Genomic DNA, 27,487 nt, shown 5'->3' with positions numbered 1-27,487 from the left:
GAAATTAAGCTGTTAAGGCTGGCTTATCTCTACTCACCCTGAAGCCATTCAGGAATAAAGAAGGGTTTGGGTTGTTTCTTGTCCTTCTGATCCTTGGTAAATCTTTAGACTTAGGTTAGGGTCCTTTTGTGCTTCTTTTCTAAAAAGAGCTTTCATTGGGTGAGGCATATGGGGATAATGTAAATCATAGGAGCTTAGATTTAGAGCTAAGAGGGTTCTCCAAAGTAATTTAGGCCAACCCCTTCCTTTTATAGAAGAGGAAACTGAGGCCTAGAGGGTAAATGCCGGCTTAGGTCAGGGGACCTGGGCTTGAATCCTGACTTTGCTACTTATTACCTGTGTGACCTTGGGCCAGTAACTTAACAGTTATGGGCCTCAGTTTCTTCATCTGTAAAATCAGGGTGTGGGATTTGATGATGTCTAAGGGCATCTCCCAGTTCTAAATTTATGATTCTATTTCCATTTCCTACCTCCTCGCATTTTTACAATATATAATATGTACAATATATAATGCTTTTCCTCATCTCCACTCTTCAAAGCCCCAATTTAAGCAAAGCTCAGGTATAGCCTCCTATTAAGAAGCACTTCCTGATTCCCTTTGTTTCTAGTATTTTCTCCCTTTTAAAATTACATCATGTAAGTGCTTCTGATCTCTTCTCCCAAATACAATAAATTGGGTCCCCAGAGGCTGGATAGCACATCTCCACTCAGGTTTCTTGGAGAACCTGAGGAGCTAGGTAGTGTCTTTCCAATGATGCTAAAGTTCCTGAGCCCTTATCAATATGTTTATCAGTATGTTTCCTTACCATGATAATTTACAGATATTATATCTAGACATGTTGGTATATATGCAGTATTATTATATTATATATAATTCTACATTATATATGTATCATAATTATGTATTATACATTCATATACAATCATATGATATATTGCATATATCTATACATATTGTATGTGCAGTATTATAGTATATATGTATATAATGATACATTATATATGTATACATAATTATGTATTATACACGCATATACAATCATATGATTTATTGCATATATACATATTATATATGCTGCTTTATTGTATATATATGCATATAACTATATATTATATATGTACACATAGTTATGTACTATACATGCATGTATAATCATTTAATATATTGCATATATCATGCATATTATTATATATGCAGTATTATTGTATTATACATGCATAGAATTATACATTATATATACACATAATTATGTATTATACGTGCATAAACAATCATATGATATATTGCATATATCTATACATATTATTAAATATACAGCATTATTGTATTATATATGTTTAATTATACATTATATGTATATATAATTATGTATTATATATAATCATTTACACATATAATCATGTGTATATAGAATCATAATACCTATGTATATATAGTAATAATACACATTATGTATGTATATATAATAAAATCATATTATATTTATAATGCATATGCCTATGGAATATATGCATATGTATTTATCTATATCTATACCCATATGTACATATTAAACAGACACACATATATACATCTTAACAAATATGCACTTAGATATAGACATATAATACATAACATGTGTCTATAGATATAGATAGATATGCACACATACAATAAATGTGGATATAGATATAGATATGTGTCAGCCAGACTTCATTAGCTCTTAGAAATGAGTATTTTAAAGGTTACAGTGGGTAGGAGCTCATGCAATGTTCAGGGGGTGGTAGGATACCCTTAGAGAGTATATATGTGGCAAGGAGGCAACTCATCACTATGACTTGGTAGAAGCCCTTCCTTGTTTGTGGGTTACTCAGGAAGCTCCCCTTCAGTGTGAGGCCACTTTTCTGCTAGGTTCCTAGAGTTTTTGATTTGCCTTTCTTCATCAGGTCCAGTGTTGCCTTGGCTGCTAATGCAGAGTCCACCACCAGCTGCTACTAATGCAGTGAGGATGATGAAAAAGCCCAAATCTTCTAGTTCTTTGAAGTCCATGAGTTCAAGGTGGGACATCTGGGCAGTCAGAGGAGACTGAGACCTAGGCCAAATGTCTTCTATCTCCAAAGGGATTCCTTTGTTGTACTCTTTGAATCTAGGTTCCAAACTGGTTTGATGTTGTATAGATGTCCCACAGGAGTGACTGAGTTTCCTCCATCAATCTGAATATAATTCTGGTGCAACTTTACTCCAGTTAATCTGGGAGGGAGGGGTTTCAAAGATATCTAAATTAATCAAGAACTTTTTCCCACACTTTATCTAGTCTCTGACTAAATGATTCAATACAGATGTATTCTCAGGTATGGAGAGATAGCATCTTATCAGTTATTCTAAAGGGACCTGATGGTTTGATTCTTTGACCCATTAAATCTACACTCTTATTCAAGGATTATAGAATCATAGACTTTTTTTTTTTTTATCTAGTTTAACCCTCTCCTATTACAAATGAGGAAATGGAAGCCCAATAAGGTTAAGTGACTTGCCCAAGGCCAGGGAGTTGGCACAGTTAGGCTTGGAACTCAAGTTCTGATTCTGAATTCAGCACTTTTTCTATGATTTCTGTGACATTGGGAAATTCTGGTGAGGAAACTCCCTCCACCAGTGCAAATCATAAGCTTTTTTGGTGGCATTTTTAAACAGTAAGTTGTCTGAGCCTATGAGAGTCTTAAGTGGTCACTTGCTCTGGACACATATCAGTAGATGGATCTGAATATTCCTAACTCTACTTTAGCCCTCTATTACTTGGGATGCCACTCTGTCAAGTACTATAGGAGTTTAATTATGATACTAGAGTTCCTTGATCTTTCCATTTATTCTCATAGGTTGGGTCATTCAGTAGCACATAGCTACAAAGGCTTAGCTGTTTTGCCCTTCAGTTGTAAATCTGAATCCTTTTCTTCTTTTCCATCAGGGATCTTAAAGGTCTTACATTTCTTGCTTATAAGAAATTAATTGCAAGAGAGTTTCATTAATTTAAGAATAAGGACTGTCTTTTTGCACTCTTTTTCCCTTGTTCAAGACATTCATCATTTTTCATCTTGATGAATGGGTCACTTTATTTATAATTTTTTCTTTTTTTTCTAATGAACAGAAAAAAAAAACTTACATAAAAATGGCATGACAAAAAAGGGTGACATTCAGTTATTTCAAATCAAGGAAAATAAATGCAACATAAAGTGACTTAATTGAACTGTGACAAAAATCTTTAAAAGTACAAAATGTGGGCATTAGCAAGAATGTAGAATTGGCACTGAGCATAGTCATTCACTACTTGATTACAGATTCAGTCCCAGATGATAATATTCCCCCACCCCAACGTGATGGTCTCTTACGATTGGTCAATGGCCTATGTGAAATAAATCAGCATTCTAATGGGTTTGTCACATTCACATTGGAAAAAAGTACCATCTGTTGCCTTTTTTTTTTTTTAAGGAGGCTAATAGTTGTATTGGCATGGAAATTATGAGAAAGATTCCTCCCCACAAGTTAATGATAAATTCATTAAAATAGCCAGTTCAAAGATGAAATAAAGTGGAGGATTTGCACTGTTTTGTTATTTATTTATTACTAGATACACTTGTGTAGCACTATTATCCTTATTTTTAAATCCTAAAGTTCAACTTTACCTTAATTTGCCCATTTGCCTTTGCACATAAGAGCAAAGGTTCTTAGCTTGTGCATCCATAGGCCTTCAGGGTCCTTGGATTGATTTCACAGGGTCTATGAAATTGGATGGGAAAAATAATTGTATCTTTATTTTTATTAACCTTTGGTTTCCTTTGCAATTCTGTGAATTTTATTTTGTGCATTTAATAACACGATTCTAAGGAGAGGTCCATAGACCATGTCAGGCCAAGATTTATTTTGGCTTCTCAGAACAGAGGCAACATGACATATTGGATTGAAATCTGTGAGATTCGTGTTATATCTCTGTTAAATATTGGCTGCATGTTACTGGTCAAAATAGTGGACTTGTTAGTGCTCTATGCAACTCTCTGAGATTCTACATTGCAAACCTGTATCAGTAAACTTTCTTCCTCCAAGAACTTCTTTTATCAATGAAGTCAAGGGTTTAGTCCCTATTTCATATTGTAGAGGGTGAAGATATAAAGAAGTGAGGATTGTAGCTCAATGATCATAAAATAGCTAACATTAATATAGGGCAGCTAGGTGGTGCAATGGATAGAGTTCTGGGCCTGGAGTCAGGAAGACCTGAGTTCAAATCTGACCTCAGATATTTACTAGCTGTGTGACTCTGGGCAAGTAACTTAACCCTATTTGCCTCAGTTTCTTCATCTGTAAAATCACCTGGAGAAGGAAATGGCAAACTACTTCAGTATCCCTGCCCAAAAGAAAACCCAGATAGGGTCATGAAGAGTCAGACACTACTGAAATGACTCAATAACCAAAAAAATTTACATAGTGCTTCCTATAGAGCTTTATAATTATTATCTCATTTGAACCTCACAACCAACTCGGGAGGTAGGATATATTGTTACCATCCCCATTTTACAGATGAGGAAACTGAGGCCAAAGAGGTTGTAACTTGCCCAGGGTCACAAAACTAGTAAGTGTCTGAGGCTAGATTTAAACTCAGGTCTTTCTGATTCCAGTTTTAGAGTTTTATTCACTATACTACCTTGCTGCCCAAACCCCAGATAACTGGGTTTAGACACTGTACCAACACAGTGGTAGGCTCCACACTGGTTCACCTTTCATTTTCAGTGAGCACCAATGACATCACGGAGGTGATGTCTTGACTCATGTGAACTGGATTTAAGTGAGGCAGAGCTGCACAGTCTTCAACTTCACTCTTTCCTCCAGAGTCATCAGAGTCCAATGGCTGGACAAAAGTCAGGATAACTGCTGATGGCCCAGGAAACAGTGGATGATGACCTTGGTATCTTCAATGTCTGACTAAGCTTTAAGACTCCATAGCACCTGCTTCAGCCACCTTTAGGATTGTTGGAGTAAATTGTTCTCATCTGCCCATTCTGCCAAGGGAAGTCTTTATATGCTTGTCCTAGATACCCCCCTAACTCACTGCAGGGTTTGTGGCCCATCAGTTACCTTCGACCTAGTTTAGCCTGTCTGCCAAATCAGTTTACTGGGGTATGGCCTTTGTGCATGCTATAGCTTCTTGGAGCCACAGGTGAGAGCTGGATGAAAGGTAGAACCAAAGACGGATGAGCAGCCTTGAAAAGGGTTCAGCAAGCCCTCACCCCAGAGGTGCTACTTCTCCTTGAACACCCCTTACACTACACTAAACTACATTATGCTTGGAGGACACCCTTGTTGTAGTCCCAAAAACTCTGGTCAGGGCTTAAGCCAGAGACTAACCCAATTCTCAGATTCCTTTTGGGTCTGGATGGCGTGGGAATGAAAGTTAAGTAACATAATTCATATTCTAAAACAGATTAGGGCAGCGCTTCCTAACCAGAAGAATGAGATTTTGTCTAAAAATATTTTGATAACTATATTTCAGCATAATTGATTTTCCTTGTAATCCTATGTATTTTGTTATATATTTAAAAATATTATTTTGAGAAGGGTTTCATAAGTTTCACCAGGTTGCCAAAGGGGTCCAGGATACAAAAAAGGTCAAGAACCCCTGGATTAGTGGGAAAAGGGAGCTTTTCAGTTATGTATGTTCTAAGAATCTTAGCATTGTGGATCATATACTTATACCTCATATTGTGGAATTTAACTGCACAGAATCAGAGGGAAGAACCCATGGGAACAGCTAAAATTAAGGTTATTGATACTTTAAAGCTTCAAGGACCCATGATTTCATTGATCCTTTCACTGAAACAGACTGCAATTCCCTTTTTGGTTTAATAGAGGGTCTCTCCTTAAAATAGCAAAATGGTGTAGGCAACAGATTATTAACTTCATTTTTCAGATAAAGAAATTATGGCCCAGAGGGACTATGTCCTGCCCAGCTGGTGTCAGCTCTCTGTAAAATTATTTTTGTATTATCTTGCATTGTATTTGGTATTTACTTATCTGGGTGCATGTTGTGTACCTGAAGGAGAATGCAGGATCATGAAGACAGGGATGTTTTCACTTTATCCTTGGTATCTTCGTAAAATGGGTATAACACTAACACTTCACTTTCAGAGTTGTTGTGAAGATCAGATGAGCTAATGTTTATCTAAAGCACCTGCCATAGTGCCCTTCACATAGTAAAGTGGAACAAACAATAAATGTTTGTTGATTGGATTTGGATTGTTGAGTGGCTTGATTCATCCTCTGGTGTCTAGCCCTCTGCTGAGTAGGTTCTCCCAACTCAAATTGGCTATTCCTTGTATAAATGTACCCATATTTAAAGACTTTGAGAGTATCGATCATTCTTGGCAGTGATCAGGGAATGGTCTAGGACTAGGTCTTTGGAGCAGAGTAATTCATAGTAAAAGCTGAATCACTTGATGTCTTATATGATGCCGATAAAAAATATTTTCATTCCCTCTAAAGAAAAGAACATGTTATATGCTCAGTACAACCTATAATTCTTTTAAAATTGCACATACTTTTTTAGAATCAGCACTGAAAGTTGCTGTAATCATGGGTTATCTCTACATGAGGAAAGCATTAGGTATTATTTGAATAATCATGAGTTAGAGGCTTCATTTTCATTTCTGACGACAGATACAGGCTTCTGGAAGGCACAAACTTAGACAACTCTCCTGTGTGTATGCCGTTATTTTTATTTGTGAGGGTTAACTAGATGGTGTAGTGGATAGAGTGCTGGGCCCAGAGTTAGGAAGCCCTGAGTTCAAATTTAGCATCAGACATTTAGTAACCATGTGATCCTTGACAAGTCATTTAAACTATTCCTCAGTTTCCACAACTATAAAAAGAAGATGATAATACCATTTACCTCTCAGGGTTGTTGTAAGAATTAAATGAGATATTATCTGTAAAATACTTAGCCCAGTGGCTGGCATAGATTGGGATCTAATAAATATTTCTCTCCTTTAACTTTTCCTTTCCTTTCCTTTCCTTTTCTCTCCTCTCCTCTCCTTTCCTCTCCTCTCCTCTCCTTTCCCTTCTTCCTTCCCTTCTTCCTCCCCTCCTCTCTCCTCTTCCTTCTCTTCCTCCTCCTCCTCATGAATTTTGTTCAAGGCCTCCATTTTGGGAATGAGCCCAGGCTGGCCATAATTTATTCCTCTTTTGGCTATACTTCTGACTTTATAGTCTTTGCCGCCTTGATGCCCTCCTTCTACTTTTTAGCTTCTTTTTATGTGTTGTCTTTCCATATTAGAATATAAGCCCCTTGAGGGCAGGAATTGTCTTTCTTTTTGTTTGAATTTCCCTTAGCACAGTCCTTGGCACATAGTAAGTGCTTAATAAATGCTTATTGGCTGGTTGTTGCCTGCCTTAGGTGCTGATTTAATTAAACTGTCTAACTATAGTGAACTTAAATTGTATTACTAGATACTGTATTTCTTTTTAAATACACAACCCACACGATTTAATGCTATAACACCTAGATACCCTTCTTTCTAATCAGCCAGTATGACTCTTACTCCTTCCCTATTTTTCCCTTTATGACTTTAAAGGGAGGATCTCTTGTCTCTTTTCTTTTGGAGTTTATTTTGAAGTTTAATTTCCCATTCTCAGCTTCTTTCACAACTGCAAATTATCACTACTATCTCAGTCTCTCTCTTGCTCAACTACCTGACAAAGTAGTGTCAAGGGAAATTGAAAGACAGACTCTTCCCTCCAGCATCCCTTTCTTACAATTCTTCTTTTCTCTTTGCCATGTGGCAGAAGAAAAGGAAAGAGATTAAGTTTACACAGTGTGACTTTCCTAAAAACCAGTGTGAAAACCCATAATTGACATTTTTTTTCCAATCAGAAGCCAATTATATTTCATCCTCTTCTTATGAGATGGAAAAAAACTCCCTCTCCCCAGTAGGTTGTAGAATAGGCCACAAGGAAAATGTGTAAGATTTAGAACTGCAAAGGACCTCAGAGACCCTCTGGTCCAATCCTATCTATTTTTTGGCTGAAAACTCTTTCTAGAGATGCATATCAACTTTTCCAAGGTCACAAAGTAAGCAGCAAAGATGACATTTGAACCCAGACCCTCTGGTTTGTCTCTAGGTGTTGTCTGAAATTTGTATGTAAAGGAGAGTTTTAATATATTTCAGCTGATTTCCTTAACAATTGTTCAAAGAGAGGGCTAAATAGTTAACTAGTATTTGTTAAATTCTTGCACCTATCAGGTACTGTGCTAAGTAGAGAGGATACTAAGAAAGGCAAATACAGTCTCTACCCTCAGGGATTTCACATTTTAATTGGGGGAGAGAACATAGTAGGTAATTACAGTAGGTAAGTACAAGATCCTCCATTCTGATGAAAACACTTTCTCTGGAAAAGAAAATATATTTTTTAAAGTGTCTTCTTTGGGAAGACATGATGGTTTTTGGTGGAGTTGTTTTGGGTGGGCTCTCAAGAAAAAGTATTTCCCTGTGTCACTCAATGATGGTCGCTGGATCTGGTAATTAGGAGTTCATTGTAAGACTGGAAAGATGGGTTTTAGTAGAGTGGGTGGGATGAAAGGGTTGATTTGGAGTTGAGGAGAGAGTGAATGGCGAGGAATTGTAGTCATCAGATGTGGAAAAATTTTCCAAGAAGTTTGTCAGTAAAGGGACTGTATGATATGAGCCAAGTTGGGGAGACCTGAGCATATTTGTGATTAGATGGGAAGTAGGAGATAAGAGGTCTGACTGCTAGAATTAGGTCCTGCAGATGGCAAGAGGAGACAGGGTCAAGGGCACAGGAACTCTGAATTGAATAAAGAAATTCAGTCGTACTCTATTAAACATACATTAAGCACCCACTGTTAATCAAAGTGTCAAGTTGGATGATGGTGACACCGGAGCAAAAATGGAACAAACTCTGTCTTCAAAGAGTTTATGTGGTTTTATTTATTTATATTTATTTATTTTATCATAAATCTAAAGTATATCTAAAATAAGTTAAATTCGGGGCAGCTAAGTGGCAAAATGGATAGAGCTTGCAGCCAGGAGGACCTGAGTTCAGATCCGACTTCAGACACTTGACACTGGACTGTGTGACCCTGAGCATGTCACTTAACCCCGATTGCCTCACCAAAAAAAAAAAAAAGCCTAAAATAAAATAAAATAAATTAAATTGGGAAGGAGGGTTAGTAAGTAGATTAGGAAAATCTCCCCATAGGAGACACTAGGCAACTGTTGCAGAATTTTTAATTGAGAGGAGTGGTGACAAGGTTGTATCTGTGTTTTAGGAATATTAATTTGGCAGCTACATGGAGGATAGATTGGCAAATGGAAAAGCTAGAAGCAGGTAGACTAATTAGAATACTGTTGTCGTAGTCTAAGTGAGAGATGTCTCTTGTTCTGTGATGAGAGAGACACAGAAGAAAGTGAGTGATGATGCTGAGAAATTTTGAAGAGTAAAGGAGGGGAAAGAAGTGGACTTCTTTTATGTCGATTTTAATTGTCTCAGTAAGTAGGAGACCAAGTCATTTGCTGCAAGCTTGGGGTGGGTGAGAGGGAGGCAGTTTTGGGGAGATCTTATTGAAAATTTAAATAGGAAGAAAAGGTCCAACAATGATTATGGAATCAGAGATAGGAAATCAATTCATTTTTAAATAAATAGTTTGTGAGCACTTAGAAAAAGAAGCATTGATTGAAAGGCACCCCCATCAGTTTCTTAAGATCAAATTATGTTCCTAATTTTGACAGCTATTAGATCAGAAGAATACTAAAGACATCATCATGCATCTGGATTCAGTAAGGCATTTGAAAAAAGCAATTCTCATGATATCCTTGTGGACAAGATAGAAAGAGGATGACTTCATGACATTAGGAAGATTCATGACTGGTTGCATTAATGGCTAGTTGTATCCTATAGAAAAAACGCCAGGTTTGGATTGAGAGAGGACATAAATTCAAATCCTAGCTTTCTTAATTACTGTTAGTATGATCTTGGACAAATCACCTAACCTTTCAGGGCTGCCGGTTCCATATCTGCAAAATGAGAAAGTTATGCTATGTCATGGCTCAAGTTCCATCCAGTTCTGGGTTTAAGATCCAGAAAAAATATGGTATGGATGGATGTGGGGGAATGAATTGAGAGACAGAGAATCTCATAGCTCTGTCACTTACCAATTACGTGACTTTTAGTGGTCACTTGAATTCTCTGTGCTTCAGTCCAAACACAAAGGGTGGACTTTCTGACCACTTAGTTCCCTTCAACCCCTAAATCTATGAACCTAGGATTCTAATAACGGAATCTAACAAAGTTTTGGTTAAGAGTACCTGGTTCATAGTAAGCACTTAATAAATGTTTGTTGATTGATTGAAAAATGAACTGGTCCATATTTAGACCACTATATTCAGTTCAGGGGGAATATTGATAAACTAGAAGTAATCAAGATCATGTTGCTATTATGGTGATACTCCACCAGCAGTGCACGAATATACCTATTTTCCCACAACTCCTCCAAAGTTAGTTATTCTCTCTCTCTTTCTCTCTCTCTCTCTGTCAGCTTTACCAGACTTTTGAGGTGTAAACTCAGAGTTGCTTTAATTTGCATTCTCCTATTAGTGCTTTGGAACATTTTAAATTTATAAAGAAACCAGAGGGACAAGGAAAAAAATTTTCAGATCTATGGATGAGGATAGAATTCATGACAAAACAAAGAAGAAAGAAGACCAAGGAGATAAAATGGACAATTTTGATTACATAAAATTAAAAAGTTTGCACAAACAAATCCAAAACAGTTAAGATTAGAAAGGAGAGAGGTGACTGGGAGAAAAAAAAATCTTTGTAGCAAGTTTCTCTGATAAAGGTTCATTTTACAAGTGACATAAGAACTGATTCAAAATTAAAAGCATAAGAGCTATTCCCCAATTGATAAATGGTAGGAATATGAACAAACTGTTCTTCTGATTTGTTTATAATGTCATCCAGGTCAAGTATACATTTGGAATTTATCTTGGTATCAAGTGAGATATTGATGTAAACCTAATTTCTACTGTTAACTAAAAAAAATCAATCAAACAAAAAAGAACCAAAACTATTTCATTGGCTTCCTTTGTAATCCTGTGCATTTTATCATAAGTTTTTAAAAATATTTTTTTTTTTGAGATGGGGCTTATGAGTTTCACCAGAATGGCAAAGAGGTTCACATGCAAACAAGGTTAAGAACTCCTGCTCTAAGACCATAAGTTATAGCAGGTTTCTGTATGCCAGAAGAGGGAGTTTGCTTGTCAGAGAAATCATTGGTCCTAGATGGAAAAGTGATCACCTATCTTTCCCCACTATGCACTTAACTATAACCATTTTCTTTTTTTTTTGTTTTTTTTTGGTGAGGCAATTGGGGTTAAGTGACTTGCACAGAGTCAAACAGCTAGTGAGTGTTATGTGCCTGAGGCCGGATTTGAACTCAAGTTCTCCTGAATCCAGGGCCAGTGCTCTATCCATTGCACTGCCTAGCTGCCCCTAACTATAACCTATTTTCAAGCCAATCGATTTCTCTATTTAATAAGCTGTCACAAGCAGTACTGTTTTGCCTCCTGAAATACCCCGTTGGTAATCTGTATAGCATAACAGCTGTTATTTAATGTTCTCGTGGTGGTCAATAACGTTGTTAAAAATGTTTTAATATTTGGATTTAATATTTGGTGAGCCTTAGCTATAAAGGTGTTTTATTCTGAAATAAGTTGAAGCATATTATGGTAGTTTCCTAAGAATTATCTTTGCCTTTTTTTAAACTGCAGTTTCAAAATTGTATTAAAATGCAAAATCACATATATGTATGTATATATATATGTATATATGCACATATATATATATATTTTATAGGAAACATGAAATTTAGGAAAAAAGTGAATTATGACAGATTTATAAATATTTTCTGGTTCTTTTTTTTTTCTAACCATAGAATGCAATGAAATCCACTCTGAAGAAGTTAAAAAGGCAAAAGCTGTTGAAATGATATTCACTCTATATCCTCCCGAAGGTGCCCACGTGAGTCATTTTTGGGGCCTAAAGTCAACTTGGATAAGACCTATAGTACATGGAGAAGAAGCATATAAGTATTTAGGTGAGGCATTGGACTTTATCATTTCTTTTTGTATTAAAATTGTTAATGGATTTTTATCTTTTAAGTTTCTGAGAAATGTAGTTATTTATTTATTATCATACAATAGCTTTTAGCTTGGGGGGAGAAGGTTGCAATGATTAGAGAGCTGAACATGGAGTTAGAAATACCTGAATTCAAATCCAGTCTCAGCACTCTATAAGCACCAGCTATTTTTATCATCAGTGCCAGCTATTATTATTCCGTGGGCAGTGAGTTGGTACCATGGGTAGAGTGGTAGACCTGGAGCCAGAAATTCGTCTTTGTGAGTTCAAATCTGGCTGTGTGACCCTGAATAAGTCACCTAACTGTGTTTGCCTCAGTTTCCTCATCTGTAAAATGAGCTGGAGAAGGAAATGGCAAAATACTCCAGTATCTCTGCCAAGAAAACTCCAAATGGGGTCATGAAGAGTCAGCCACAACCGAAAAAAAAAAACAAAAACTACTCAACAATATAATTATTCTAAGCCTTGTAGTCCTTCTCACACTGGCTGCTAAGGGTTGAGGAAACAGGTTTTAGATTGAGACAATTCCGTCTTTATCAAACCAAATCACTGGCTACACACAGACACCTAAGGTGTCATATCATGGGCTGACCTAGGATAAGAGTCACAAGTGGAGGTTTTGCCAAAGGGAAGGAGGAAAGAATGGGAAATGGCTGGGCTTGGTCTCTGCAAATGTTCATGGAAACATGAGAGTAACTGAAAACATCTCTGCATCTTGTAACTTCTTAATTTTATTGGTTTTTGTATCCTTCCTTCATGTTTCCCTTAGTGTTTTACAGTATGTTAGAAAGGTGTATGTGGGCATAGGTTCCTGCTCGTGCTTTTTTCAGGGAGAAGGAGGAAGTGTTGTATGTTATCTTTCATGGGCTGGGTTGGGATTGCAGCTGTCCTGTTCGGGGGAGAAGTTGGTGCCTGGAGGACAGAAGGGGGAAGCAGTGAGGCAAGTCAGGTCTTGGCAGGTAGATGAAGAAGGGCATCATTTGTGTGGGGTCACAGTATGATCATGATTCCCTTGGCTTTGGCTCCACAAGGGCTATGATTCTATGTCTTCAAATACATGCATGTTCTGTGCTTTTACTTAGCATTTTTTAAATGTGATGTAGATTTGCAATTTTTTTTAATGTGCCTTTGTCATGTACTTTCATGGCTAGGAGATAGAATTGAGAAAAAAATATTCATTATAACTCTCTGTACTCAATATGTTGGGCCAGTGTTGGTTTTCACATTGGGATAATTTTCAGGAGGGAGCTTAATAAACCTTAAAGATGGAGATATGCTCCAGTGGACTGCTTGTGTATGTACGTATAGAAATTAATAAATGTATGGTGTAAAAGGTTATAAGTGAAAAGCATAGACTCCCAGAGGTGGAAGGGACCTTAGTGGTAATCTGGTCTAATCTCCCACCCAATGCAGTAATCCTCTCCACTCCTACTCCATCCATGATAAATGCTGCAATCTGTCCTCCACAAAGCTGCCAGAACATTTTTCTTAATGAGTAGGTGGTCTGATCAGGTCATCTTCTTACTCAGTCAACTCCAGTGCCTCCCTATTACTTCTAGGATCAAATATAAACTTCTTTTTGGCATTTCAAGCTCTTTATAATTAGGCCTGCTTTCTTATACATTACTCTCCTCTGCCCCATGTAAAGTTCAGTCATACCAGCCTACACAATGCACCCTCTCTATGATTTAGTATTGGCTGTTTTTGATATCTGGAATGCTTACCATTCTCATTCATTTATCATAGAATTCATGGCTTCCCTCAAAACTCAATTCCAGGGTGGCGCAGTGGAGAGAGCACCGGCCCTAAAGTCAAGAGGACCTGAGTTCAAATCAGGCCTCAGACCAAACACTTGACATTTACTAACTGTGTGACCCTAGGCAAGTCACTTAACCCCAATTGCCTTAAAAACAAAAAACAACAACAAAAAAAACCTCAATTCCAGTGTCACCTACAGAAAGCCTTTTCCTATCCCCGCACCTACTAATGCTTCTCCTTCTAAAGTTATCTTCTGACTATTCTTTATGTATTTTTTATCTATCTATTTCTAGTTATGCTGCATCCCTCTTTAGAATGTAAGCTCCATGAGGTCAGGGACTATTCTTACTTTTTCTTTGTATCTCTGGTGATTAGCACAATGCATAGAAGTATTAGTGCCTAATAAATACCTGATTGCTTAAATTAGTTATGAGGTCCATATGTCATAAGATAGCTCATTTCATTGTTGTACATTATTACAAAATGTTACATGTTTTTGATAAGATGCCACCTTAGATTGAGCTGAAATCTGTTTATTTATTTAAATTTTAGGTTCTTTTTTCTTTTAAAGCTCAATTATTATTTGTTTTTCATATTAATTTCTTTTTAAATTTCAAGTTCCAAATTCTTTCCCTCTCTTCAACACCTCCACCCACCCATTGAGAAGGCAAACAATATGATATGCATTTTATATATGGTCATGTAAAACATATGTCCATATTAGCCATGTTGCAAAAAAAAAAAAAGAAAAAGAAAGTTAAAAAAAAAGCATGTTTCAATCTGCACTCAGACTTCATCAGTTCTCTCTCAGGAGGTGGATAGTATTTTTCATGCTGAGTCCTTTGGAATCATCTTGGATCATTGCATTGATCAGAGGTAGCTAAGTCTTTCATAGTTGATCATCATGAAATCTGTTTACCCAACTGGCCTTAGTTCTGTTCTCTCTCATTATAAAGATTATATCTAATCCTTCTGCTTGTATGATGGTTTGTCAAATTCTTTGTGGCTTTTCTGGACAAGAGCATTAGAGACTTGGATTCTAGTCTGTCCTCTATCATTATCTATCTATGTGACCTTGAACAAGTCATCTCCCCTAAAAATAGGATTGTTGATATCCAACCTACCAGAAAGCAGAAGATTGGCTCAATTGTCCCTTGAATCCTTGTCCTACTTTTTTTCTCCCTAATGGTTTTCTTTTAGCACTGTTTTCTCTATACTCTAGAGTATGAAAAAGATCTCTTGGGCTCCTGTCCATTTCCCAAAGTCCAGGATGCCTAGGTTTACAGCTTTAGAAGTTGAAGTGACCTTAGAGGTCACCTAGTCTATCCCCCCTCTTTTTATAGTGGAAAAAAAAGCCCTGAGGACTAGACAAGATTTACCCAAGATCTTATACAGAATAAATAAACTCCTTTGTGCCATCACCATAAATCATTTTAAGAGATGAAATGCCAAAACAGAACAAAACAAAAAAACCCCTAAGGGAAGTGTTCAATAGTACCAGGAGATTAAAATCCTTAATAAAAATCCACAATTATATGGATGATTTAAGGTCTGCAATGTACTTTCCTAACAACTACCCTGGGAGATAGGTAGCATGAGCATTATTAACCTCATTTTACACATCAGGAAACAGACTCTGGGAAATGGTAGCTTGCCCAGAATCACATGTTTAGGAATCATTTGATGGAGGATTCAAATCCAGGTCTCCTGACTATGTCCTATGCTGTGCTGTCCCTCAGCTCTTTAGAGTTGGTGAAGTGACCAAGCTTGTAAAATTTACTTTGTAAATCAGCTTTGTAGTATGCATTCTTTCTAACCTTCAGAAGCAAGGTATTAGACGTGTTATTTCAAAGGGCAGTGGAGTCATCCTGAAATATCAAAGTTTGGACCAGGTGTTTTGTTGCAGTATTTTGATCTGGAAATCAATCAGTGAGACCATGTTTATCTGATGTTTGCTCTATGGTCCTCAGCATTCCTTGGCCCTCATAAAAAGGCCTCAGTTACTTGGCCCAGTGAAGGATTCAGAATTCAATTCAATAAACATTTATTAAGTACCTAGTAGGTGCTTAATAAATGCTGAGGATTCAAAACAAAAGAAACTCTTCCTCTCCTCATGAAGCTTACATTTTACCTGAAAGATAGAGCCTTTAGACAAACATATACAGTTTAATTTTGAGAAGAAGAGAGCACCCGCAACTAGGAAATCAGGGCAACCTGAAAGATGGCATCTGAGTTTGAACCCTGAAACATCCTGTAGCTTCTAAGAGGCTGAAGTCAGCAAGGAATATAATCCTGGTGTGCAAGGCAGCCTTTACAAAAGCATGGCGGGGGGGAGTGATTCAGGCCTGCTTGGCTGAAAAACACAAGGTGTGAAGTAGGGGATTATATCAAACACTGCTTCTGCCTTCAAAGAGCTCTAAAATTTATCTGAGAAGGGGATTAAAAGGCCATTAATCAATGACATGATATAGTTCTGACACAGTACATTAGAAATTCAGGAATGGGACGGCTCACTCTGGACTGAAGGCAACAGGGAAGGCCTAATGGTACATATATGTGATTTAGGTAAGTAGAAGAGAGTTGACTAGGTTTTTCTTGGGGGGAAATAATTCAAGTCATCAATAAGCATTTTGAGAAATGATTATTAATAACCAATGATTTGGGAAGTTCCAGATTTCCCCCCTTTTTCTAAAGTCTTGACTTCATAAGTTCAATCTCCTGAAGGACATTACTGATAATGACATTGGATACCATTGTGCTCTACTCAGGTTTGAATGGGGATAAATTCTTTAAATAGATTGCCTAAGGCTGGGGGTAACTTAGAAGTAAATGACATAACCAAAGTTCATTTGAATAGGTTCAGCCCCTCATTGTAATATTCATTCATTAATTGTCAGCCAATCAGAGTTGATTGCCACCCTTGGGAATACCCCTTTTCCAATGGATATATAAGCTGTGACCCTGTCACCTGTCTTTGGTCTGAGACAGACGAACAAATGACCATCCTTTTGTTAAAATGCTGGCATTATTAATAGAGTGATGAAATTACTCAGAAACGATGTCTCTTGAACTTTTTAAATGCCACAGTATTTCAAAAGTACCTACTGTGTGCCTACATTATGCTAATCACTGGAGTTACAAACAAAAGACAACCTCTCAAACCCATTAAGTTAGGAATAAAAATAGCATGTGTCCAATTAGCTTGATCTGAGCAAGGGTTGTATTGGGGAATAGTGAAAAATAAGGTTGTATAGTTAGGGTTGGATGAAAGAATGAAGAGCAATTGACAGCCAGACAAAGGAATCTGGATTAAATGTTGAAGGAATGGCTTATCTGTTTCTTAGATCCTAGGCTATTTGGGGTTTTCTCTCCTCTAGGAAAGTGTTTGCCCCTGGCTCCAAATTTCAGAATACAGACCAGAACTCCTTCAAGTTAACTAGTGCCTTAGGCTTAATTCTGGTTTGGTTTTGTTTTGCTTTTGAGCTAAACTTCCTGGTCATTGAGACTTGTGTATTGTTCAAAGATCTCTCTTCAGCTACCTTAAGGTTAGAAGGGCTATGTGGCTCTCTGTTTAATTTCTTATAGCCAAACTACTTCGATTTAGACTTTGTCCACATAGGGATTATTCTTCTGACAAACTGCCAAGGACTTGGTGTTGTTCCCAGTTTCATAATTCCAAAGTTCTCCTTGCCCCTAATTCCTACGCAAATGACTGCCAATAGGAATGATCCTAGAACAAAGCCAAGATAGATAGATCTTTCCCCTGCCCAGACACATTCCTACCTTTATTATGTATATTTGTGTACAATTTTTTTCTTTTTATCTCCAGCACCTAGAATAGTGTCTATTCCTTGTTAAATTGGTATTTGTTGAATTTGGTGGAAATTCTTGACTGTAATACTTTCTAAAATTATCTTTCTCTCACCCCCTCAATAAAAAGGATTGAAATAGCAATGAGGTTATTATTTCATATATGAGGGTGTAGATTTTTTTTCAAAAGCCGCTTTTGAAATTCTGACTCTAATGGAACACATGATTCAAAAAAATAGATGGCATGTCATCATGGGGTCAGGTAGAGAACTCTGAAGAGAGTCATTGGACAGCAGTTGCCATGGGGCATATAGGCATGTGGCCTTATGTTGAAAAAGTTGAAGAAGCTCCATGTCTATAATATTCAAGTTGGTTGTTTGTTCCATCCCCCTAGGTGAAGCAACCAAAGCCAGAGTCTGCCATCTTTTTGATCTACAGTTGTTATTAAACTGACTGACAAGAGAGAGGTAGCAGTTCCCTTGAAAAGAGATTAATCCCTTAAAAGAACTTCCTGTGGCTCAAGGACTTTTGTATCTACAAACATTTTAGGGAAGGTAGCCCTGGGAATTTATGATGTGTTCCACCATTAATACTCAGAATTTACAGGAGGTGGGACCTCCCACTTATTGATTTTACACCCATAGATACAGAGATGTATTACCAGCAGGAAATTGGGAAGTAATTGAGATGGAGTTCCCAGCCCCTCTTACGGCATACATGAGTCTGTATGCTTGGGTGACTCCTACAAATTGCATTCTACATTGCCGGATTTGTAACTTGTTAAATGGCACCATGATACAAAGTTAAAATGGAATAATATATGCATCATAATTTTAAAATCTCAGCTTTAAGTTTAAAATGAACTTCTAAATTAATCTTCCAAAGGACACCTATCTTTTCTTTTTCACTGGTATTCAAGGCATTCTGGACGGCTAATGAATGAATATCATTGAACTTCCTTATCCTTAAATGTCTTCTGTCTCATGTCTTCCCTATTCCACTGCCTCCATGATCAGTAAATTAACTTAGGCATATTTTAATTATAAATTTCATATTTTGCTTAGGCCACATGTTTACCCCGGGAAGTTGCTAGGTATGTATCAAGAAATTTCTTTCCTTAGTCCAAATGTTCTAAATCTCAATCTATGCTCCATAAATATCTGATCTAGTGGGAATATTATTTTAAAGTTGCTGAATGCTCTATGAAAGGCAACATGCCATAGTAGATAGAGAGTCAGCCTTGGTGTCAAGCCCTGCCTCTCCCATATGCTGGCAGTGTGACCCTGGGAAAGTCACTTTAATTTCTCAAGTGAAGTGTAGATGCTGATCTGAATTGGTGGAAGGAGGTTCCTTTTTGGAAATTACCTTACCAATGAATTCACAGGTAGAGTAACAAAGATCTAGGTTCAAGTTTTATCTCTGACACTATCTAGGAGATCATGGAAAAGTCATTTAACCTCTCTTGACAACTGTCCATGACTAAGTTATAGATGCAGTCTTCATCTGTGTCAGTGGAGGAAGTTTTCACAACAGCAATTCCTCATGCCAAGGAAATCTTAAATCTAGTCCACATGCATATATGTGTGTGTGACTGTATATATGTGTGTAACATTCAATATTCTGAAAAATTTTGTACATATATATGCACACACATACACACACCCATATATACACACACACACACATATATACATACATACATATGCGTATGCTTATTTTGTATATGTATATGTGTGTGTGTATATACATGTAGGCAGCTATATATATAGAGAGAGAGACAGAGACAGAGACAGAGGACAGAGAGAGACAGAGAGAGAGATGTATATATATACTACGCATTTTGTTTAGTAAAACATGGTCAACATTTTACTTGTGTTCAGCTTTTGAGCTATAATTTAAGGATAACCATGGAGTTCTTTTTCTGCCATATTTATACACAGCCATCTTGGTTTTGGGTGATTGGGTTTCTGTCCCTTGATGTGCTCCCTGGAATTTGGCCCTGGTCTAATTCATTCAGTTTGCAAATGAGCATTGATCACACTTGTCAAGATTAAGTTGAGTTTGATCCTGTTCCCTAAGATGCTCTGTAGAATTAATTATTCTCAAATGAAAATGGGAACAAATGTATTAGATGCAACGTACTCTTTTCATTTGAGGAGACCGAAGTTCATTTTGCTTGGTCCTGGGTATGCATTTACTTACACACCCAAGCTTACTGATTCCTGTTACATTACGTCTCCTTGTCACTCACCTAAGCAAGATGCTTTAACATGTACAGTGAATATACACAGAAAGACAACATCTAGTTACCTGAATACAACATAGCAGTTGCTTCTCTCTCTCTCTTCCTCAAGCCCCTGTCCTCATTTGGAACTTAGGTGGAGGTGAGATGTGACCTTTTTCTACTCCAGGTCATTTCTTTTCTTCTTCTGGCTTGTAATCCAGCTTCCACTATCTAGTGCCATGTCATAGTTCTGGTTTGTTTGGATGAATGTTGGAGAAAGAATGTTGATGTGTTTGATGTTCATGGTTGCAGACAGCTGGCTCCTGCTAAGTGACAATTCACACTGAGTTGTCTAAATACTCAGTTGTGTGTGTATGTGTGTATTGTACATGTGTGTATACATATATACATATACACACAAATGCATGTGTGTGTATGTACATGTAGGCAGCTAGGTGGCACAATGGATACAACACTGAGCCTGGAGTCAGGAAGACCTGAGTTCAAATTCAGCCTCAGATACTTAATAGCTGTGTGACCCTGGGCAAGTTGATTAACACTGTTTGCCTCAGTTTCCTCATCTATAAAATGAACTGGAGGAGGAAATGGCAACATATTCCAGTATCTTTACCAAGAAAATCCCAAATGGGGCCACAAAAAATTGGACACAACTAAAAGGGCTGAACAACAACGATGTACATAATATATATTATTTTTCTTTAGAGGTTAGAATCCTATTCCTTATAGTGCTCATGATATCACTTCCTGACAGGAAAACTGGCAGTGGCTCCCATGGTCTCTAAGGAACAATACAAATTCCTTAGTCTGGTTTTTAAGATCCTCTACAATCTGCTTCCCCTTCATATACTCTAGAACACAACCTGATTAGACTCCTAGAAGCATGGCATAGGAATTTAGAGTGCATAGGGTCAGGAAGAGTTAGGTTCACATTCCCCTTCTGATTGCTGCCATCTAACTACATTCCTACCATTCTTACATATTTATGGCCATGATTTTCTTTTTCCCTCTTTGTATTCCCAACACCTAGTACAAAGTCCTAGGTGTTTAATTGATATTTATCAAATGGAATTGAGTATAAATCCTTGGCAGGAGGATCTCTCTTAATTAAAACTATCTTGTTTATCTTAATATTAACTATCATCCTTGGAAAGCTCTGACACTTAAACTCTCAGAGCCTCAATTTCTTCATCTGTAAAAATGAGATAGTACCTACTTCACAGAAGCACCTATATTACCTACTTCATAAAAAATGTTAATTAGTACCTACTTCATAAAATCACTATGAGATTCAAATGAGATAATGCATAATAATAAAGGCTTTGGAAACTTTAAAAGCCCTTTATGTCAATTATTATCTAATTAATCCCTCATCTTATCTTGTCTCCCCCCACCTATCTGTATTCACACCAGCCTCCCCTCTGTAACTTAAATGCATTATGCATTCACCCCACATCTCTTCCTGTTGAAATGCTTCCCTTCCTTTAAGATGCACCTCAAAAGGGTGTCCTTGCCAGGAAACTGTGATTCCCCCAGATTAAAAGTGATACCAACCTCCTAAAACTAAATAGAAGATTTCTCTAGACTCCTCCTTTGTTCTTAACACATTAAATTTTGTATCACTGGTGTGTATGTGTGTGTGTGTGTATGTGTGTATGTATTGCCTGCACCTCATCTATCCTATAAAGTAGTAAATTCCTTGAAAACTGGGGCTGGGTTATTTTGATTTTTGTAACCCCCTGATCCTGGCAGAGTGCTAAGTATATCAGTTCTACTTCATAATTGCTTGTTTTATGACTAGGCAGATGGATGGATGGATGGATGGATGGATGGATGGATGGATGGATGGATGGATGGATGATAGAACTCCAAAAATGAAGTAGTCTCCAATAGTTATTTCTGAATCAGAGTTTAGTGTATTTGGGTACTGCTCTTTTCCTCATCTAGGGAAAACCAAACAGAAGTGATTATTTAAGGGAACAGGTTGAGTTGTTCCTCATCATATGGAATTTATTTCAGCAAAACTGGTGATAGAATTTCTCTAAAGTAGATCCTGTTTTCCTATGAATTTCCATTATAAAAAGAGAAATATATTTCCATGGAAGGGGGAAATACATTTCTGAATGGACTGATTTGGAAACATTGGTTGAGGAAGGAATAAGAAAGATTGCAAGGACGCATAACACTTTTGAATAACAAAGTATCTCAGAGATCAGGAATCGTAGAATTCAGAGCTGGAAGGGACTGTGGAATTTATCTAGTTTGTTTGTGGCTGGGAAGTGATGTGGTAGCCTTGTTCTTGACAACATGAGGTTGAAGTTTACCTCTTAGTAAGAATGACTTGCCAAAGAACATAGACAGTAAATGACAGAGCCAGGATCTGAACTTGGGTTCTTTGCCTACAAATCCAGCTCTTGTTCTACCACCCCACATGACTATTAGTCTATAACAGGTTGATAATTTTAGTAAATAAATATTAAGCCTGTTAGCAATTACAATCCCCCAAGTAGTGTTGTTGTTCAGTTGCATCCAACTCTTTGTGACCCTGTTTGGGCTTTTCTTGGCAAAGATCCTGGAGTGGTTTGCCATTTCCTTCTCCAGATCATTTTATAGATGAGGGAACCAAGGCAAACAGGGTTAAGTGACTTGCACAGGGTCACACAGCTAGTAAGTGGCTGAGACCAAATTTGAACTCAGGAAGATGAGTCTTCCTGACTCCAGGTCCAACACTCTATCCACTGTGCCACCTAACTGCCTGAGCAAGTAGCTGCCCCTGAGTAGCTGTTTACTGTTCATATTTCTTTCTACAGGCTTTATTTTTAAATTTCATGTTTTCTATCTGAGTTTTTATGACTTTCCATTTGTATCCAATCTATGCCATTAATCACATTGTAAAATACTTTTACATGGAGATAAAGTCTTGAGGTTCCTTTGCAGCTGCCTCCCACCTTCAATATACACAGTCTGTGTCTATTTTATCTACAATATGTTCTATGTGAATGTTGACTTGCCAGCTAGAATGCACTGGTTTTGTTGGAGTATAGTGTTAGGAAACATTATTATGTTGGAAACATACACCATTACTATGGTCAGTTTTTAAAAAGTTTGTTTATCCTTTCTATTATGTATTTGAATAACTCTAACATGCACTAATATCTGTGGACCCTGGTGTCATTTATCTGTCAAATGTAACATTCTGAAATATGGTCAAGGATTCAGAAGAATACTGAAAAAACAAAGTCACCAAAATAGATGTCACAAAGTATTGGCTGCAGTAAGGTATCATCTTATGGCATGAAAGCAAGAGAATAGGCTAAAAACTATTAAAAGTAGGCATATAATTCAAAAGGGTACCAGTATGGGACCTTTAAATGTGTGGAACAAATAAGTGTACACAACCCACTGGTCCCTGTGGGCATCATAGAATCATAAAATGTTGTTGAGATCACTTGTGTGACCCAATCATTTTGCAGGTGAGGAAACTGAGACTAGGAATTGGCTTACTCAGTGTTACATAGCCAAGACATTAAGGAATGATTTAACATTTGATGCTCGAATTTACAATCCTAACTCATGTCAAATAGGTTACGTTATTTTGACTTTATATTCTTCTTAAGAAAACAGAGCAAATGATGCTTATTAGTACAGAGCAGTGTACTGCCTTTGGTAGGAGGACAGGACACACATACATATACATACATACATACATAAATATATATATATATATAATTTGCAAAAACTGTAAACTTTTAACTAGAGGAGGATGTCAATGACATATAAATTAATCTCTACATGAAAGAGAATTCAGGAAAGGTCTTTTATCATCATTTTTCATGGGGTACTGGTACTAGAGAGATTAACATGGCAGAGAACCACATTTAATAAAGTGCAACCTAGACCTATTCCTTCATTCGTATTGGGAATAATGTGGACTGGATAGTCCCCACCAAAGGTAACAGTTGATATCTATCACAAGGCTAGAATTTTTCATATGGAAATCAGGTATGCAATTATTTTATACTTTTGTTGTGTTGGGTTGTGTGTTTGTGTTTGTGTGTGTGTGTGTCAAGTTAAAAAAAAGCTTCTACATTTGGAAAACCAACAATAGTGATGTGTAATAGATTTTAGTATAATAAGAAACTATTTCAGAATTGACTAGATCTTAGAGATCATCTAATTTAGCTCCTTTATTTTTTAGATTAGAAAATTGAGGTCCAGAGAGGTTGTGACTTGTCTGAGGTTGCACAGATGGCAAATGGCAGACCTGGGGTTTGAAACCATAGTCTTTTGACTACAATTCCAGTGCCCTTTCCCCTAAACCCTACACTGAGATTTCCCTCCAAAAAAGATTAAAACAAAAACAAATATTTTTTGTAATAAACTCAAATTATATAAAAAAACTTGTTTACTTGGATTACTTTCTTCCCATATGGAAAATTCTTAAGGTCAGGACCTTGAGCTCTATGTCTCAAAGGGACCAGTTGCCCATCTGTCTAGTTTTATCCTTTGTCCTTTTTTCAATCACGGCCTTTAATTTTTTTTTCCTCCAGCTTAAACATCCCTTGCTGTTCTATTGACCATGAACTTCCAGGAATGGTTGAAATTAAAGAAAATAAAGCATGTTGAGCTCTTTCATTATCTTTTCTTTAGGGAAGGTGGGAGGGAGAAAGAAAGCTGTAGACTTAAAAGTAGCCTTGCACTTCAGTGATTTCTCACATTTTCTCAGGTTAGGCCTCCATCTCCCAGGTGAGATCTCTTTCTCTTTTCTTGGGAGGCCGCCTTAGCAATCCTCCTTGAAGAATTCTTAGCTGAGTTTGTTTATCTTTAAAAACTGCAACAGTAAAAGAGAAAGTGTTATGTTCTTGTGTAACCTACATTTTTAAAAAATGAATCTGTTTGAGATGTAAATTTAATTTATATGGGAGAGCATCCCCACACCTCTAAGGCAGAATGAAGTATTAACTCTAGTTCAGTAATGAGGTGGAAATGTTGTCAAAATGTCCTAGAATCTGGGTAATTGTTTGTCTTTTGTACTGCCTGACTATCAAACAACATGGAAAAAAATTGATAATTGTAGGAAGTTGATAAGGCTTTGAAATAAAAGTATGTTGTTATGTGAATTAGGTTTGAATATAGCATGCCAACATTTTGTTTTGATTATATAATTCTAGAATAATTTAACCTATTAGATATGCTTACCTAGAGGGCATACCATATTTGTACACCTCTAAAATTAATATTAGTTTAAATAAGTTTGTGGATTGATTACTGAAACCCCTTTGGTAAGTTACTTTTCAAATCTCTTTAAAAATGTTGGGATGGGAGATTTCTGCTATAAGGCAAGAGACATTTCGCTATTACAGGGAATGCCAAGCTCATACTGGTCCACATTCAATATTTAATTCAACAAATGTTTATTAAGTGCTTGAAACATGGGATGAAACATGTCTCAAGAGCATGAAGAGAAAAACTTGCTGTTGACATTTCCTAGCCTTGTGACCTTGAGGAAGATATTCAATTTTACTGAGCCTCAATTTCCTCATCTGTAAAAAGAGGATAATAACATGTAAGTTACCTATCCCATAGTGTTGTTTTGAGGCTCACAATATGAAATATATATTAAATATTATTCAAATACCTTTTTTTTAATTCTTCTTGTGACCTCGGGCAAATCTTTTAGTTTTTCTTTGCCTCATTTTCTCCTTCCGTAATATGAACTGGTAGAATTAAATGCTAAGTTCCTATCTAGCTCTAAACTTCTATAATGTTCCAGTTCGAGGATAGAGGTAAGAGTTTAGTGACCATCGGTCCTGGCCAGGAGATAGAATGAATAGAGGTATGCTTTATATGTCCTCCTGGAAAGAATGTATTCACTGCTATTGAGGCATTCAATGAACATTTATTAAGTGTCTACAGTATTCCAGGCTAAGAAATGCTAAGAAATGGGGAGATAAAGAAAGGCAAAAAGACAGTCCCAGCCTTAATGATCTGACAATCTAATAGAGGAGACGACATGAAAACTATATACAAACCAGATACAGACAGGATAAATTGGATATAAGCAACAGAGAGGAAGGAATCAGAATTTAAAGAGTGTGAAAGGCTGGGATGTGAAGGAAGTCAGGGAAGCCAGAAGGCAGAAATGAGGAGAGAGAGCATTCCAGGCATGAGGGATGGGCAGTGCAAATGCCCAGTGTCTAGAGAAGGAATGCCTTGTTCATGGAACAATCAGGAGGCCAGTGTCACAGGGTGGGTCACAGAGTAAATGGGGGGTGGGGTGGGGGCGGGGAGTAAGGTATAAGAAGACTGGACTCAGCATCCCATTTCTTGGCTATTCATCTTTGTGCAGGCTATATCCCCATGCCCAGAAGACATTTCCTTCTCCCTGGCATTTCTTTTCTTTAGCTTCCTTTGAGGCTTCCTGTTATGGGCAGCCTTTACTGATCTCTTTAGTGCTTTCCGGATCTTCAGATGACCTTGTATTTATTATATGTCGACATGTTACATTCCCCAGTAGAATGAGATCTCCTGGAGGACAGGGGCAATTTTGTTTTCATCTTTATGTTACTAATGCTAGTACATCTAGCCTTGCATACAGTAGGTACTCAATAAATATTGGTTCAAATGAATTATATTGCAATTTATAAACTCATGCTAATGAATATGATTATGTTGTGTATGTTGATATGACTGATAAGATGAAAGACAAAGCAACAGCCCTTTCCACATGTCAAGGTTCTTCATTTGGATCAGTCATTTTTGAAGAGTTTATTGTGATTTTTTTTTCTCTTAGATTTATAGCTGGCTTAAATCTTTTCAAATTGATTCAACAAACATTTATTGAGTGTGTACATGTGTGAGCATTCTATCAAGTGTTGTATGTAGGGCATTCAAAATAGAAAACATAATTCCCAAAAGGAAATTATAATCTAGTTGGAAAATTTAAAGTTGTGAAAATCTCATTAGCAAGAACAAATTCAAGTAATATTCTAAAACAATAGTTGAAGAAACGATAGAAGAATCAGGGCCTGGTGGCATATTAAGTATGCTGTCTGAAGACTGGCCTAACTAAGAACAGGGAGGCTTATCTCTAGTAGGTTAGTCACTTGGTGATGAGTACTTTGGCTACTGCATCCCACGAAACAGAGAAAAATATAAAAGGCCCCTCAGCTATAAGGTAGCATGTAATTAACTGCCCAAATGAATTCCATAGATAATCACTATTGCAGGATGTTAGAGGAATAGAGATCCCTTTGGTTTGAGGTAGCCAAGGAAGGCTTGAAGTATTTGTCATTCAAAAGCAACAATCATCTGTATATTATCCCTAAAAGATCTCTATTACTACTAAATTAAAAGACTTTTAAAAAAAATATCTAGAAATATGTTAGGACAACAATTAGAAGTCTTTTGTATCACAGTTCAGCCTGGCTTGAAACACAATGTCAGAAACTAAAAGAAGACATCAGGTCAAATCTCAAAAGATCATATTTGAAAGAGATAAA

General features: G+C 36.9%; 1 protein-coding gene across 1 annotated transcript in view; it reads left to right on the top strand.

Annotated features, from left to right (window-relative positions):
* IQCM (IQ motif containing M) overlaps positions 1 to 27,487 on the top strand; it is a 240,631-nt gene that overhangs the window by 140,232 nt on the left and 72,912 nt on the right. The window contains exons 5-6 of the mRNA XM_027866818.1: positions 11,191 to 11,217; positions 11,990 to 12,133. Of these exons, the coding sequence (XP_027722619.1) occupies positions 11,191 to 11,217; positions 11,990 to 12,133 (171 nt within the window). The remainder of the gene's footprint in view (positions 1 to 11,190; positions 11,218 to 11,989; positions 12,134 to 27,487) is intronic.

The sequence above is a fragment of the Vombatus ursinus genome, unplaced genomic scaffold, assembly GCF_900497805.2.
Source record: "Vombatus ursinus unplaced genomic scaffold, bare-nosed wombat genome assembly UNPS02014784.1, whole genome shotgun sequence".
In the NCBI taxonomy this organism is placed as follows: domain Eukaryota; kingdom Metazoa; phylum Chordata; class Mammalia; order Diprotodontia; family Vombatidae; genus Vombatus; species Vombatus ursinus.
This window is presented reverse-complemented; position numbering and strand designations above follow the sequence as displayed.